This window comes from Phaethon aethereus, assembly GCF_964289735.1.
Source record: "Phaethon aethereus genome assembly, chromosome: 6".
Taxonomy (NCBI): Eukaryota; Metazoa; Chordata; class Aves; order Phaethontiformes; family Phaethontidae; genus Phaethon; species Phaethon aethereus.
In genome coordinates this window covers 12,895,815-12,913,496 of record NC_138580.1, presented here as the reverse complement: position 1 = coordinate 12,913,496, position 17,682 = coordinate 12,895,815, and the positions used below count along the sequence as shown (strand labels likewise).

The 17,682-nt window shown below is 44.1% G+C and overlaps 1 protein-coding gene across 1 annotated transcript in view; it reads left to right on the top strand.

Moving 5' to 3' along the window:
* Positions 1–2,252: 2,252 nt before the first annotated feature.
* Positions 2,253–17,682, top strand: part of PDIA5 (protein disulfide isomerase family A member 5) — a gene marked incomplete at its 3' end in the record, with an annotated part of 102,876 nt that continues 87,446 nt past the window's right edge. The window contains exons 1-3 of the mRNA XM_082001503.1: positions 2,253–2,456; positions 13,923–14,049; positions 17,515–17,602. Coding sequence (XP_081857629.1) covers positions 2,367–2,456; positions 13,923–14,049; positions 17,515–17,602 — 305 coding nt within the window. The 5' untranslated portion in view covers positions 2,253–2,366. The remainder of the gene's footprint in view (positions 2,457–13,922; positions 14,050–17,514; positions 17,603–17,682) is intronic.

The following is a 17,682-nucleotide window of genomic DNA, read 5'->3' as shown; positions in this document are numbered from 1 at the left end:
TGGATTGATGAAGTAGTTGCCACTGTGTAAAGCCTTGTCTAGAGCTGATACTTGATATATTATTTTGACCCGAGGCAGATGCTCAATGATCTTGTCTCTTAAGTTTTGGCAATGCCTGTCATGTCAATACAGATTATCGAGCTGAACTGAAAGAAAGAAGCTGTAGTTGCCACATGGATACCCTTTTTATATTCTTCTGTATATAAGAATTGGAGTTTCCCAAAATCTTGAGCTGGCGCTCAGGTCAAGATTCACTTAAGATTTCCAAATGCTTTTTCTGTTTTGTTTTGTTTGTTTGTTTGGTTGGTTTTTGACCAGCTACTCTTGCCATCGTGATAAAAACGTACTCCTCTGACAAAACAACCACGTCCCAGGATTTTATCCTTTCCTACCACAATGGCAGCACATGCTGCATGATGATGATACAGCACAGAGATTCCACCACATTGAGGTTACTTTTGCATCGCCTGATACTGGTAACTGTGATGTGAAGCGTCAGAAGATATAACAGTTTTCTACACAAAGGAGTCACAGAAGGATTCAAACTGGGGGATATCCAACTGAGATTAGTCATCTGAATGAGTCAGGGTAGTTGTGTGCAGAACCCTTTCAGCTCTAGACTAGGGATCTGAAGGTGAACAGTTTCTGGAAGGGGTTACCTACTCCTGGAGGTTTTGATAGCTTATTTGAAATGGGTTTCAACTGGGGATCCTGAACCTTTTTCTAGCAGGCTGATCGTTCCAGATTGGGAAGCTGGCAGCAGTGGTGGTGGTGACGAGTACAGCACATCCCTCCATCTGTCCCACTCCAGTCAGTAAGGACTACAAATGAGAAATGGCAATGCAGATAGATAGCATATTCTTTAGGGGTACAGACATTGGATGCAAAGGATGTTTTGTTTTGGGTCCTTCCACTGCAGAGTGAAAAGATTTCCACCTTTTCCTTCCCCTCCCTAGGTCTCGTTCCAGCTGTGCGTCCTTCCTCATCCCAAACTCCTGCCGACAGCTCCCGGGCTGTGCCTCATGTGTACATGCACTGGCATTTTAGAGCGAGCTAAGGATTGCTAACCCCATTTTAAGGCAGGCTAACCAGAGGCCTTCTGCAAACGGGAAGCAAGGCATAGGGCTGTGAAATTATTTGCTAAAGGCTATCCAGCTGTGACCGAGAAAAGTGTGCTCGGGTTCTGCCACAACAGATGCCACAGAAGTGTAAATGTTAACAGTAGTAACTTTCTCTATGTGTGTTTCTGCTTTGCAAAATGATGTCTCCACAGGGGACTTGTTAATGTCAACGGCATTCAGTTTTCATGATCACCACTTGAAGTTATCAGTCAGCTGTATGGGTCTACAAATTGCTCCCTTGCAGCCAGCCTCTTAGTCTAACGCTGAGGCGACAGTCAGCTGTAAGGATCAGGCTCGAAAAGATGCCTTTGATTTTCCTTTGATGTTTCTGAGCAGAGGAAGAATTTCACATGGCCACGGAGCGGTAGGTGAAGATCCCTTCTGGTTGTGGGAAGCCAATTACAACACGGCTGACCCGCTTTGGCATTAAGATTACCGGCAGGACATCTGGGGCATCCTTGCAAGGCAGAGCTGGCTCACGGCATGTGCCCAGCTAGGGGCACAGACTGATTTGTTCATCTGGATGCAGCGACCATTCAAATAGCATGGTTATAATGGAGGTTGCACAAACTGATCCTGGTCAGACTCGTGGTATTCATTTGCTTGGCATCGTTGCCGATGTAGGAGGATAAAGCCGGGTTCTCCTTTAGGATGTAACGATAACAAATGGGAACAGCTTACACGGAGCACAAGTCCTGGTTTCTAAGCCTTTCTTCCAGCTAACTCTCTCTCCCCTTTCCTTACATTTTGTTTGCTTATTCACCTCTTACCCCAGATCTAACACCGGCAGCAGCTTTTGAAGACCCCCCCCACAACGCATCAAGAGCGAAGCTATTTGCCAGAAGGTTCTCCAGGGTCAGGCGTGCGCTGGGGGGGGGGGGTGGGGAGGCACAACGCGCTAGTACCGGGGGGAGGCCGGTGGGGCATTAGCGAAGAAGGGCTGGAACTTTTTTCTTTTGAATCTCTGTTACAACGAGTTGGGTGGCGGCTGCTTTTCAGCTGTGATTGCTGGCAGTAGTTTGGGGGCTTCTAGGTGGGTTTTGGTTTTCTGGTGCCATGCACCGGGCCGCTGTGGGAGCTGGGCACCCCCGGGGACGAGCAGCTCACCCGAGCGGCTCCCCGCCACGGGGCGGACTACAAGCCCCGTCATGCCGCCGCGCGGGCGGGCGGCAGCGGCGGAGCGCGCCTGCGCCGCCAGACGTGGCAGCAGCCCGCAGCGGCGGCGGGTCCGGCGCGGCGGCGGCGATGGCTGTGCCGGGGCAGGGCGCGGGGGCTGCGCGGCGCCGCGGGCGGCTCCCGCCGCCGCCGCCGCTGCTGCTGCTGCTCGGCCTGGCGGTGAGTGGCGGCGGCCGCGCCCCGGGCCGGGGAGGGAGCGGGTGCGGAGTGTCCCCCTTCACCGAGCCGGGGCGGGGGTGTGCGGCGCGGCCGGCGGAGTTGGGCAAAGTCAGGAGCGGGACGGGGCCCTCGGGCTGGGCGCGGCGGCAGCGCCCGCCGCCGCCGCCGCGGGCGGGCTCGGGCGCCGCACCTCCCGGTGTTTCCTCAGCCCGTGCGCCGCTTTCCTGCTGCCCTCCCTCTGTTCGTCTCTGTCTCGCAAAAAAAAACCCCGGAGAAAGCCCACGCGGCGGCGGCGGGCTGCAGCCCCCGGCTGCGCCGGCCGACCCCGGCCCCGGGGGCTCGGACCGGCGGGCGCTGCTTTGGGGAGTCAAGTTTGTTGTGAAAATGGTGCCTTGGCGGCAGAGGGTTTCCCTCGGCGCTGGCTGTGCCGCAGCAAAGCTGCCTCGCTCGGCTTTGTGCACCTGTGCGCGGGCAGTCCCGCCACCCCTGCCCGTGCGTCCCTCCGGTGTGCCGCTCTCCATCTTAGTGCGTTCCGGAGGATCTGGGTGTGTTTCATCGAAATTACACTGAGTGGAACACTTCTTACCGCAGGGAGACTCCCAGACTTACAGAAATATTTTAAAGCCTGATTTTTAATTTTTTTATCCACAGAATTTAGCATAAATAGCTCAAAAAGGTGGGCTGTGGCATGCTTTAAATCACTCCTTTATTTACTTTATAGGCATGAACTACGGTTCTTCCTTCTGCCTGGGCAAAGTTAGTAGTTAATGAAAAATTACGTTAATTTTTTTTTTACACACGCATGATCCAAAACGTATTGGGAAATGCATGACCTAGGAGCACTCATCTAATTCATACTAATCAAGTGTGGAATTGCTAATTGCCCTATGCTTATTCTGTACTAATTTTAGAAGTGCTGTTGTGGGACAGAAAACATTGGCCCTGTCTGATGTATCCTTTTGCCTCTGGCAGGGACCTAGCTATCAGCTCATCGAGGAGGAGGGAAAAGAAATCCTGTGCGTTCTGCCCAATTTTTGTTTTGTTCTAAGCTTGGTCTGGAAGCACAGACGTCTGCTATCTGCAATTTTTTAATTGATTTCAAGTGAAACTGAAGTCGGACTGTACTCTTCCTAAAATGTCCGAGAGGTTTCAGTGCAATTTTTTTTGCCAGTGGCTCACATATTACACACAGTACTTTTCTCAGTGGTACTTGTGGCAGTGTATTCTTCAGATTAAGTATATACAGTGGACCAAGTGCAGTTACAAGTGGACTGGATTTTCCCTTCATTCACAATAACTAAACACATGGAGTTATTTGTGGTATTTCCTTCTATATCCACTGCAACCGTTAGACCTTATCTCACTGTAACATTCGCTTTATGTTGAAGTATTTTTCTGTGATTTCTTGTTGTGCATTAACTACTTCTTTTCCAGCTTTCTTCCTGTGAATCTGTTCCTAACTATTCTAGTTGCCCTTCTTTGTATTGCAGAGCTGGTGTCTTTGAGATGAGCAGAGTGGGCCTGCCTTTGTCAGGGATTGTACGATGCCATTATAATTTATCCATGTTATTCCCTCTTCCCCTTCGTAATTTGCCCCAGCATTTTATTTGCTCTGCAATGCTGCATGCTGAGCAGATGTCTTCATTGAGCTGTTGATTCAGCTAATTCCTTCCCCTTTGCTGTGTACAAGTAGTTTTAAATTATTTCTTCCAATTTGCATTATCTTGCACTTGAAGGTGCGATTTTTCATCTTGAAATATGTATCTTGCTGTATGCCAGGATTAAAAAACTAGCCTACAGCTGTGACATTGCAAAGCCCGCTTTTAAATTTTTCTTGAGTCAATGTTTGCAAAGTTAGTGAGGCTATTAAATTGGGACGTTCTCAGTGTGTAAAGTTAAAGCAAAGGTAATGCCAGCTGCTTGGTAGGACAGAGGTTAATGAGAACATTGTCTTTCCTTCCAGCCCTTCCTTCTTTATGTACCCAAATGTGATTTTTTTTTTTTTTTTTTTTTTTCTTCCCTGGAAATGCTGAGTGCTTGCAGTGCACCTGGGACAGCAGCTAGAGTCATGCATGCATAGCGCTCCTGAAAAATAGGGCTCGTATTTAAGGTAGGACCCCAAATTGGAGGTGGCTTCCGAGAATTGAAATCCTTATCTCAGTAACACTTCCTGCATTTGTAAAAGGAAAATTACAAAGCTGGATGAAGAAAACGCTTCAGCATCTTCTAGTGGAAGATGTTATCTTCTGCGTGACTGTGAATGTGACACACACAGGAGGAAGATACTGCGGTGATCTCCTCCTGCTGTAAAGTGTTATTTCTTGAATGAGTTGGAGAGTCATAGGAAAATTGTGGTTTAACTTCAGAAATATTTCCCTATTTGGTGCGTTAAGTGGTTGGCTACATTTCATGCTGGAAGGACTGAATTTACTGTTAAAGGCATGGGGAAGGAGTTTCACACCGAGGTGGATTTGCATTTCCTGTGGTGTATTGGGTACTGTCCCTTCTCTAGCAGAGGCCAGCCACTGCTTCCAACAGGATTACGCATCTGGGATCCGTTTGCTTTGCAAACACAGACGAACGTTATCTCAGGCCACTGTGGCAAAGCTCAGTTTGTCTTCTGAATGTTGGCTTAATGACGGAGAAACTGAGTCAAGAGCATTTGACTGACTGACAGCCATTGGGAAGCAGGCTTCTTGACCTGGTGCCATTCAAACCCCGTGCCTTCAAAGAAAGGCTTGAAAGGAACGTTTCAGACCTTCAGCTCCTCGAGTCCCAGTAACATCATGGCAGTGCACCAGTAAGCACCAACATGGACTTGTGAATCCCAGGCCTGTGGGGAAGGGCTTGGACGTGGCTCACTCTCTGTGTTGCAGGTAGCCCTGCAGCGTGGCAGCAGTGGCTTTGCCTCTGCTGGGTCTGCAGGCGAGGTGTGAGCACTGCTTCTCCTCTGCAGTGCTTAGCTGCTGTTTCCCGTGGTGGCACATGGGCTTGAATTCAGGAGTGCTTCTTCCAGTTACTGTTTGTACTACAGGAGCTGCTTTGGGAAGTGTTTTGCTGCAGTTGGAGGGTATTGCAATTCCCTTGCTTTCTGGACCCCTGCCCTATTCCTACTTTGTTCCCTCTTCAAAATACAGATTTATAGAACTTGTGATGTGGGCTGTGCTCTGTCTCCTCAGATGCCGTTCCCAAATCAAACCTTGGCCTTCGGGACTGATTTTGTTACTCAGCTCTGTACTTTATGGGGTGACGTTTTGAATGCATTGGCTTTGGTGCCAAAGCTCCTGTTTGCTTGAGAGGGGCTGGGATGTTGCCACAAGCATGGTGTAGTCATCGGAAGTGGTGTTTCTGGACCTTTTTTTTTTTTTTTTTTTGCTTGTTGGTGACATGGTTCCTTGAGTTCCTTCATTTCAGTAAAATGGGGGTAATGACACCTTGCTTCGGAGTTGTGTTTGGAGGTCTGTGAGTGGAAAAACTCAGTGCAATTTGCAACCAGAATCATAAACTAGCATTGACTTAGATTTCTTGATGCGGACAGAGTCACTTTGGAAGTAAGTTATGGTTTACTGTGACCCTGCCACCATTTCAAGCTTGTGAATGGCAAAAAATTGTGATAGCAAAGCAGGTCTTAAGTTCTGGTACTTTGCTAGCTGAGAGTAGCTGGTAGCATTGGTGGAGGGTGCTGTGATTTGTGTGCTTGCAGAACACAGATAACAAAGCTAATCTCACTTGTGTCTGCCTTGATGATGTCCTGTCTGTTGTCTTCGGGTTTATAGTCATATAGCATATTTGCTGGGTGACTGCAAATAGACTCTTTCTCTCCCCCTCCTCACTTTTCAAGAGATGGCACACCATGAGTGTGCGGTTGTGCTCCGCATGCCAGCTCGCTCTGATGCTGCCTCCCTTTTGCCTCTTGCAGATCACTTCCTTTCTGTGTGACTCTTACTCCAAATATTTCGTCTCCTATCACCTGGCAGAAAAATGTGAGGATTACTTCTTAATATTTGTGCAATGCTTTGAAGATAACATATGCCATATAAAGTGCTAAGGATTTTCAGAAGGTATTTTTTGCGTTCTCTTCTTTATAAGTCCCATTAATAGTGTTTTTGTCATCTTGTTATAGCAGTTCCTATGTGCTTCTTGAGTAGGTGATACTTCTTTAAACTTCTTCAAAACCCAATTTTTCGTGCAGGATATGTGGCACATGCTTTGCTCATGCCCTTAGCTTCTGAAGTCATCCAAATGTGCTCATTCAGAAGTGATATCTGAAATATTAGTTCATCAACAGCTTGTTTAATATATATTGCACAAATGCCTGGCCTGAAGAGAGAGCAAGCTTCACATTCACAATAAGGAGAAAGTTCTTTGTCAGTTTTAGTAATTGACCCTATTACAGTCAGTTTTTAATTAGTAAATAGTTGTACGGGTTTTCCTTCACTAAGCATTTGAAAACCAGTGATAAACCATACAATTAATTGGCTACCGAGAGCCCTTAAAAACAACCTTTAGTACGGACTATTATGCCTGTAGCTTATGTTCCTTAAAATCCAATGTTGAAGAACAATAGGAACAGTAGAGTCTAGTCAAATCTTGACGTCTCCATGGTATTTTTTTGCTATCTTCTATATTTGGAAAGTGAGCATAGCAAGCACCATGTTAAGTGGAATTCCTTATTTGTAGTGTTCTTCAGCCTAAGTTACAGAATACCAAGACACTCTGTGTCAGGATTTTAATTTGCTTTGCTTCATGAACAAAAGAAGATATGACACTTGCCTCTTGCAGATATGACCCACCACCCTAAAATGTCAGCAGCGCTTGAGTGTTTTTGTTCCTTGCATGGCTTGAGGTGGGAGTTAACTCATCTGGATTATATAGAGAGTAGGAATGCGTTCTTATGTGGAGCTTATGGGAATTTAATAAACCCCAAGAAAAGTCCAATTGGAGTGTCTGCAAATGTAAATGTCAGGCAAAAACATGGTTTTCTAATGCTGTCAGTCTTCTGATGCAGAAGTTGTTGATCTTCCAGTGTGTCTGCTGGAGCACTCCTCACCTGGCCATCCCAAGCTGCTGGAGTCACCTCTCTCCAATGAACCCGTAGATGGCTTTTCGGATCAGTCGCAGATAATGTGCTGCAGCCTCTGTGCTGGGGGTCCTCAGCAGTTTGCAGTTTTGGAATACCTGCAGATGTGGTTGGGAGAAGATGGTTTTGCAATCCCAGCAGGATTTTAGGGGCTGCTGCAGGGGCTACTTTAGTTGTGACCCCTGAAGTCTGAGACCTAAGTGCTACCCTTTCTCCCTGCCCCCCCCCGCCTTAAAATAATGAATTCTTATCAGACTTCCTTGAGGTACCTTTGAGTAACAGAGATAACCCATTTCCCCTCATCTGATTTGATTAAAACGTTTCTACAGCTATTTTGGATATTAATCATGAATGAAAACAGGGGACTGTCCTACTTATCACTACCCATCTTGGAAGACATTTGTTTCAAATGGCTCAGTGATCAAAGCAGCACAACCCTGCATGTAAATAGCAGCAGAGGGAGGGCTTGTGAGTGAAAAGCGAGCAATTATTGCACAAGGTCAAGAGTGGTTTTTATGATGAACAAGGAAGATAAAACATCTGCAGTCAAACTGTGATTCTTGTATACAAGGGGGCTTTGGATTTGAACATCTTGTATTTTTAAGCGAGAACAAATTGGGGGGAAGAGAGCAGCAGATCTGTTTCTCTGTTGTGCTTGCCTGGATCTGGTATTTCCAGTATGTGCACACTGCCTGCAACCCCAGGACCTGGCCGTGCTACCGGCTGACGTGCAGGTTTACAAACTTCCATCATTGCGGTACAGAGATGTTCCTTCAAATCCACCTTCTGAAGTTAAGTGTGCACTCCACCACAGGGTTCGTTTTGGGAACTGAGTAGGAAAGGCAAGGTTAGATCTTGTTCTTGGGTTTTCTTGCCTGGGATATTCCCACCACCCTCCCAACCGCCCATTTTAATGTAGCAGGAGAGACCCTTGTTTAGAATGTGAACTCTAGTCCCCTCCGAAAGAAATTAATTATTAAATTAAATTCGGTCATCTCCATTACTGCTTGGAATTTTGAGGCAGGTTTGCCCTTGCTGGATTCCCATAAAATGCCTTGTCAGACACAGTCTGTTTCAAATGTCCAGGGTCGCTCATTGATCATATTTACAGTGGGTTGAATGCTGTTGTCCCAAAATGAGAATGACATCAGTGGGCGGCTAAACTAAGACAGAAATCAAAGTCAATGTCTTGCTGAAAAATGGGCTTTTGAAATTGTGGTCGAGTGTAAGACTGCGTCCCTGCCAAGCAGCAGTTGTGCTGGAATCAGCATTGTTTGTGTTAGCCCCAGCTATTCTTGATGAGTAGTGTGCAAATTGTCTACCTAATTATACATGTAAGTCTTAGTGTGCGCATAAAAATTGTATGTTGACGTATGGATTCAGGCACCTAAGCGCTGTTTCAGTTGCATATGCATTTACATTTTTTATGCATAATTTGTGTCCAGGGAAATATATTTTGTCATGCTCCAGAGCTGGAAATAGGAGAAATAGGGAATAGTTTTTCTGTCCAGTGTACAATGCTACTCATCTGATAGTGCCTCCTTATTTAATTTTTTTTTGTATTTTCTTGTTTTTAAAACCATGTGTTCTCATTGCCCTTGATTTAAAATAAATTAAAAAAAAAATTGTTCTCCAGACATGCTGCTTATCCTTAGCAAATGACCAGGCTTTTCTGGGGAGCAGCTCGTAAATTGAACTGGGTTCTGTGGGAACAGCAGTTAAGCATTTATCACCTTCAATTTGAATAATAAATGTAAAATATGAAAATACGTTCTTGTGGCTGCTTGAGAGATATTCCCTTTTTCATTCTGAAATGAGATTCAGAGAAGAGTCAAAACTTGAGAAATAAACCATGCTTTCTCAGATCCTTGATGATTTTGAGAAAACATGGCCTGAGGGATGACCACATTTTTCAATAGTGTCAATCTTGGAAGTATAATTAGCAAACAGTTATTTGGCTGTAACTCTCTCTGCCTCTGGGTTTCTGAAAGCTCAGATGTTTCTGGGGTACCGCTTCTAAGGGAGTGGGGTTGTGTAGTGCTTTGCTCTCTAACACTTATATACGTTTGGCAGCTCTGCAAGGAATTGCTGGAGTGTGCAGGGAGGGAAAGGAAAATTAAACCTTTTCGACTGATCAGAATTCTTCCACCTAGCTTGCAAGATTATATATTTGAATACATACTTTGATTTGTAGAGCAGAGGCAAAGCTAGAGGACACGGGTCTTTGTACTTTCTACTCAAATAGCAGTGTCTCTCAGCAGTTTCAGACTGACTGTCATGAGGGTTTGGGTTCACTTATGTTTTACTTGAGAATCCTTCATGCATCTTAGATCAGACACTACAATCACACAACTGATGTGTGACCTACACCATAAAAAATTGTGTGAAAATAAATTCAGATTGAGATCTTGAGCTGGGGGAAATCTGCCGACTAGAAGTGCTATCAGATTTGCTTTTCATAGTCTGCCGCACGTAGTCTGCCTTTTTCTGAAGGTCTCCGCCGAAGTTTCCTGCATCTGAGGACATCAGGTCTATTGTATCGGTTCCAGCTCACCGGGCCAGCCATGGATGAAAACACGTTGTGCTAGGCACTGTGCAAACACAGCATGAAATAAAACTGACCTTCCCTCAGTTTTATTGCGATTTCATGTCAGCATAACTGGCACAGGGCAGGCGTGGCACAGCTGTTACATGTGTTGGTCCTAATATGCCTTTTACTTTAACGGATACCAAGGTAGGCAGCATCTTGAGAAAAATGTTTGGAGTGTTTCTTAACTTTTCAGGGGTGGCTGTGAATAGATTTTAAAGCTTTAGGATGCTCAAGTGACAAGAGAGTTTAGCTTGTTTCTTATTTATAGAGTTCCATATGTGTGAATGTAGCACTTCCTGACGCATATGAAAAGAGGCTTCCTGCCCAGGAGGGACTGTCACCTTTCTTGGCCTCTTCTTTTTTTAATATGAGCTCATCTCCTGCTGTGCTCTGGATTTAAACAAGCAGTGTGCTTGATCGGGCAGTGCCTGGCTGATCAGCTCTCCTGCAAAGACTTCTTTTGCTTCATTCTAGCAAAATGTCTGGGGTAAATCTACCTGAGTCATATCTCACAATTAAAGTCATATAGCACAGTACATGCAAATGAGCCTTGTCTTTGCTGCAGCTTTGCCTGTGGGCTGTGCAGGAATATGAGCCTGGTTTTCCATGACAAAGAAGAGTGTGTAACGGCTTCCATAGGATTCTCTTTTCCCATTCTTTTAATTTCACGCTATTGCCAGAACTAATGGCTGTAGCTGTGGTGAGGTTGCAGCTGCTGGTGCGGCCATCGCAGCGTTGCCTCTGGAGAAAGGCAAAGCACCCTCCGTGGCTGGGACTGACCTGGAGTGAAAAGGACTGCTCAGCATCACTTGCCTTCAGTGGAGCTGGCGCAAGTTCTTCAGGAAGTTTAACGATAAACCAGCGTCTCGTTTATTCCTGGGCAGGGCATTCATTAATTTCAGCAGGAAGAAGCTGGAGACCATCGAACTACTTAATCTTTATCAGTTTGCAAACATCATGTAGTGCAAGCGCGTATTGGGAGGTGGTGAACTTTTCAGCTCAGCTGATAACCTCCCAGTATTGCTGCGGCTGCCTTAGATGTGCAGGCAGGGTGTTTCTGTCCAACTCTATGCCTTCAGCTTGGACCTTTTGGGTTTTATAACCAGGAAAGGCTGCAACATTAATCTCAATTAAAGAGAGATGATGATTTATTCAGCAGGGCTGACTGGTATGCTCATATGCACAATTCCTCTCCGAGTGAGTTTTGGTCTAAATCATAGGATTGGAGAGAGCTGCTGGAGTAAAACTGCAGGAAAATGAGTAACATGTATTGATTTGATACCTGGGGAGGAATTGGGCAAAGTAGCAGTGGATGTATGCAATGTGATGTGCTTCTCCCTCCAAGCGCCTGCTGTTCCACCAGCGCAGCGAGTGTTCTGTTAGTGGCAACACCGACAAGGCAGTAGTTAAAGCTGTCACTGTTTCGAGAATCCAATTTTTCAAGAAGTTTATAGCTCTGCCATTATAAGGAAAAAAAAAGAGAAAATTCACTGAAATTGTCTTTTCCAGATGGAAAAGCTGTTTAGCCATGAAATACACGTGCTTCCAAGCTATTGGTAAAACTGCACAGATGCTTTAAACAAAGTTCATAATACCATTTGGTGTCACATTGAAAATGGCCTTTGTGGCTTTTTTAGTCCATTTTTTTCTTCTTGGCAGTGAGTTCATAGACTAGAATATCCTTATTTGAGTCCAGTTTTCTAAATGAAGAAAGCTTCTAAAAGAAGCAGCCTGTAGTTTCAGCTTTAGTTTCAGTGAAGTTTACGTTTAGCCTTCTATAACTAAAGACATGAGTAAAACTTTTAAGACATGTGGATAGTCAGAAAAATTGAGGTGAAGGAAAAAGGTTAAAAAAAATACTTAGGATTAAAGAGATCTTCTCATAAATCAATGTTAGATTAATCCTTCCTGTACAGCTTCTGATGGCTACAAGTTTTGAGCAGGGATTTGCATGTCTGTATCACCTCACTTAGCAAAACTCTATTTGTCTATTCTGATTGGCAACACCATGTATTTATCTCAGAAAATACACAAATGATTCATATCTATCAGCCTGAAGTAGGAGGGGTGAGCTCTGGACATCTGGATTTAGAAGAATATGAGTCTGTCAGTTGAATTAAAGTGTCAAGGACATTTATGCTGAAGGTAGGGGCTGACTTGCAAATGTGCTTTTTCCTTTCTTGCAGTTAGACCATCTGGTCAGCAGTACTTGGTGGTGGGAATCCTGCCTGTGGAGTGGGATAACTTGTTTACTCTAAGCCTGTGTGGCCTGTCGTGCTTTTATATTTTATGTTAAAGGTGTATCTTCTAGAAACTTTAAATTCCCAAACATGTCCTGAGGTTGTTTTGAGGATGACCCTCACTTCAGCTCAGCCTCTGCGCTCTGCTCTATGCATGCCAAAACTCCCCCTCCCCTTTCTGCATGTAAAAACTTCTGGCACTTATAAAATATGTTTCGTAGGTACAGGTTTTGTTTCTGTGCCTCAGTTACGTGGTGTTTGCAAATAGCTGAATTTGTAATGAAGTGTAGTGCCTGGGACTGCGTGTTCTGACTTTGATTGGCTTGGTGCCTTGTTTTGAGTGCTGCAATCTGTAATATATGGGATGGAAGAAGAACAGCCTTTTGCTTCACAGCCACCCTGGACACATTTTCCAGCCCAGTTGGAACGAGACATGATCAAAATTACTTCTGTAATTAAGAAAACGTTGAACCTCTTGTGTGTGTTAGGCAAATGAGCTAAAGCTTTTAGCCAAGCAATTAAGTGTTAAGGTTTTACTGTAAGGTGAATGTAAACTAGATAATTTCTCCAGCTAAGCTTCCCATAATCATTCCATTAGTATGAATTCAGTACAGTGCAAAAGGAAGGCAGTGTAGCATGATGGATAAGATTATTATTATTGAAGATTATTGCAGTACAAATGAGTAGTGAAAGCCCCAGCTGAGGTTATGGTCATATTTTGATAGGAGTTTTACTTTATGGTAGGATGAAAGACAGGCTTTGCTCTGGAGCGGTCATGATTTCAATAAACCAAAAGATGCAACGATTAAAAAAAAAGTCTTTGCATAGATACAGAACTGAGATGCAGAGAGATTAAATGTCGTGCTTTCCGTGTGGCCAGTGGAAGCCAAACTTGATCTTGTGGCAAAGGCACTGGTGTGTGTGCGAGGTACGGTATGGCCAGAGGGAAACATAAGCCCTGTTCCACTTTGGAAGGGTGGGTGCGAGAGGGTTGTGGTTAGTGCCATGATACGGATGCTGGATTACTCGCAAATTCTGTTTTCATGCCCCTCATTTGCTCTGTGTCAGCGTGGGTTAGTTATTTTAACTTAATGGTTCCCACTGTCTTTTGTGGGATATCAAAGTATTCGATTGAGTTTGCAACGTATTCTGAGATCTAGGTGCAAGAGTGTTCTTGAAGTGGTAATTACTGCTTCTCTTGTTACAATATATTAAATATACATAAGAATTTTTATCTGATTCTCTGACTAGGGAACAAACTTTTAAAGAGGGTGGCTTCTTAACTAAAACCCTATTTCTTGACATTGTGTTTATCTCCTCTTTCCACTCAAGGATGCTTGTTGGGCGTGGTATTGGTGTAGTTTCAGTAAGTCGTGTGTATGGTTTTTGGGGGGTTTGTTTTTGGCTTTTGCTGATCAAACTGATATGATAGTTTAAGGCAGTGTGTCTCAAGATTATGGAAAAAGGTCAAGGCAATTTCAAAAGCAGTTTGTTTTTGTATTTTGTTTCTCAGCATGGAAGCTGTTACTAATGTTTCTGGCTTTGTGTTTCTGTAGGCTTTCTTGCCGGTGTTTGTGTACTCGTTGAAGGTGTCTCCACTCATAGAAAAAATAAGCGATCATAAGGATTTCAAGAAGCTTCTCAGGACACGGAATAATGTACTAGTGCTGTATTCCAAGTCTGGTAAGTCCGCCACAGCTCCTTGTGCCCAGCAAGGTGTGTGCATGTTTGGTTACCTGCGTACATGCTCAGATGACTGAGCTCTTTGCCCTTATTTGCTCTCTGTTCAGTGTTGCCTTATACGTGACCTCAAGGCGCTTCTGTGTGACTACAAGGGCTTCTTCAGGACCGGTGTCCTTGTTCTAACTCAGAGGCTCTTGACGTTTCAAGGTTGGAGTCGTCTTAATTTGGTCTTCTAATTGCTCTGTCACATTGGCAAAAATGCACTTTGTTTTGGCTTTGTTTCCAAAACTTTCTGCTCATAATAGCTATCAGCCAGAGCTTTCTGGTGGGCTTATCGTAGTAGTTTGCAAGTTTTGATTTCCTGGTGACACTGAAAGGCTTAATGAATAGTTATAGTACTGAAATCAATCCATCTTTGCTTCTGACAGCTTTGGGTGTCCCATCGTTGTCTTTCAACTTCTTAATTAACAAAATATAAAAATATTAGCTGCTTCTGTAAGAGGGAGAAATGGCTCATTTCACATCATGCCACTTGTCCCCTTGAATTTCTTTGCTGTGTTCTCTCTCATTCAGGCTCTCCTTTCTGGCTGTTCATTCTGTTTGCTCTTCCTTTTGCTCTGTTCTGCTCCTGCTGTACCTTTCCTCCTTCGTAGCTTTGTTTTGATGTGTTGTTCTGTGAGTCACCATGTAAAATGAAGAAACAATCTTTAAGCTCCATATGCTTAAGTGCAAGTGTGGAATGCTCTTTTGGATATAGAAGTCACTGGACAGCAAGAAGTAAAATGGGCCACTAAGATGACTTTCCTTAGTGCTGTACTGTTTTTGGTTTTGTTGTTGCTTCCTTTTCCTTCCTGCAGGCAAGCAATACAAGATAATGCTTTGTCTGGGGGTTGGGTCCTCCCTTTCTGACCTGTTGCAAAGGTCTCATCTCAATTAAACACAATGATGTTGGTAGTGTTGCTCTGAGTTTATAGTGTGGCAAATTGGATCAGTATGTGGTGATCCAATATCCTCCCCTCCCCAATATCTCAGAAGTTTGCAGACAGAGATGTGTAGATGGTGAGGTAATTATGCTTATTCTGAAAGAGTTAAAATTATGTATGTGACTTAACTTTTGTTAAAATAATTTGTTTTTTGCTATAGTGGGGAACTTTGAGTGCTGAAACTTGACCAAATGGTTTTGTAGTAACAGGTTCAAAGTGAAAGTCATAAAAGAGTTTCTAACACTTTTTGATTTTGAAAGGAACATTTTAGATAAAAAAGACATCTGTATTATTCAGCTTTTTAAAGGGAAAATTTTCTTTTTACACTTAATATTTTAAGTGGTGGTTGCTTTCATTTTTAGAAGCACAACCAGAACACTTCAGCTCTGACACTTATCAAATAAATGTTGCCCTATGGGCATTGTTCAAAAGCTGCGTTGTGGAGATTTCTTTTTTCTGATTTTGTTATTTAATTGGTTGGTTTTAGCAGTCTAAAGCATTGCATTTAGAGCTGACTGTGGGATTAATGTTTCTTCCTAGAACAGTGATCCTTGCACAATTAGAAATTTCTTGCCTAACTGTCAGAAAGAAGGGAAGGGAAAAAAGAGATAGAAATTTGGAAGTGCAATTCTAATCCTCAATATACATCCCCCAGCTGTGATGAGATGTTGGTCAGCCAATTGTAGTGCTGGAACAAAGGCTTTGCTTCTCAGCTGAGCAAAGCTAGATGAGTATTTCTGTCTCATGCAGAAAATTCATTGGTTTCAGGAGATGTCCTCATTTATAGGAGATGTTTTGTTCACCCGACTAGCTGGGTATCCTGCCAGGGCTGCTCAACTAGTGAGTCTTCTGGGCCAATTCTGTCCTATCCTGATTTTTTTTTTTAAAGGATGTTTGTAAAACTGTTCCACTCAAGTACGTGCAGAGAATTCCCCCGTGCATCTATGTCCTCATGTTGGAGGGAGGTGGCAGTTACATGTTACCAGTATTGGGGGGTAGGAGGGTTTCTTGAAAGCTGATGTGTGTGGGCTGGCATCTCTGATGGCATCAGGTCCAAGCAAAGGCTGTCGAATACAAAGAAGCCATATCTGGTTCAGGAGATTGTTGAGATAAAAATATTGGAGGTTTACAGAACGTGTGAGGGGGCTATCACTACCTACTGGCTCTACTTGTCTACTCTGACCCATGTAGGCCTTCACATTCTGAAGTGCTGGGGACAGGATATTGGTCTATAGAGGCATTCAGTCTGACCCAGTATAGCTGTTCTTATATTAAATGAATGAAAGTAGTTGTGGAGCAGCAGGAGCTTAAACAGATCTTGAAGAGGCTCTGGGTTTCTATTTTCTGTTTATCAAGGCAGGAAACAGTTTGTTAGATTTGGGGAGTGGAGGGGAATTGATACTTGTTTGAACCTCTTTATGTTTCTCTCCTGAGTTCTTTTCCCATTTGTCAAGGTCCGTTCAAATCTACTGGAAGCACGAAAGCCTCATCAGTCCAGCTGCTGCTGGATCCACTTCAAAAGCTTTTTGGGTTGGATGATGTTTTTATACCCTCCAGCTTGGAGATTTGGTCTGTACCATTTCCATAAGTTAGTGGATTTTGAGGAAACTGCCAGGTGAAAGATAATGGCTGCTGCAACAGCAAGTTGCAGGTGATGGTGGCTGCATAATGGCCCGTTAGCTCTTCCTGGCCACCTGCCCTGCCTACCTGGTGCTCTCGCTTGGACCTAACGGCACTGCTCAGGCCTTAGCATGAGCTGGGTCAGCCAAAAGCTGATGAGGAGTTGAGTGAACAGTCACATCCATTTTTCTTCTGTGTTTATTTTTAATACTATTTATAAGACTGCTTTGGATGGAAGTGTTTTGCAAAATCTACACGTCGCATGGCATTATAAAAATCCCAGTTGGGTATTTATAATACAGTCAGCTCTGGGTGTTTTCTGCTAATAGGTTTGAACTGCTCAGGACTGTTGGTTTGGGTAGCTCCCAGGGTTATGATGAGAATAACAGTGTGTTATTTTCTGTGTATGACAGGGATAGAATTGAGGCAGGCAGAAATGCTGAGTGACTTGCCCTTAACAGCTGATGAAGATCCTAAAAGAAGTTGCTCTAATTAGCAGGCAGTGGTACAAACCAGTTGATGGCCAGCCACGGGAAAAAGGCAGTGTTGGGATGGAAGCTGGTTTGCAGGAGAGGACACAGTATAGCTCCATTAAATGTAGGTCAGGGAGTGTGCCTGGAGGTACAAGTTTCAGTGTGTTTTTTAAGGGGGGAGTGATAGGAAGGAGCCACCCAACTTGAGCTGCAGCCAGCATTCCTTCTAGTTTATAGAAGATTTTACTGATTCCTCTTACACTGGTTTCTTCAAATTTGACAAAATGTTCTTCCAGTGCTTCAGAACAAAGGAATGCACCATTGTGTTGTTCTATGTGGAGTAATAATGCTGTTGCTGATTTATTTTATTATTTTATTTTGTTTTCCAGCTGCTTCTGCGGAAAGCTCACTCAGGTTACTGTCCAGCGTGGCCCAGGAGGTGAAGGGACGAGCTACTATATGCTGGATAGACTGTGGGTATGTGTCATGCTGTTTTTCTCCTTTTCTTTCCCTCTCCCTTTTTGGCTTTTATTGCCAACTTAGCTTTTTTGGTGGCG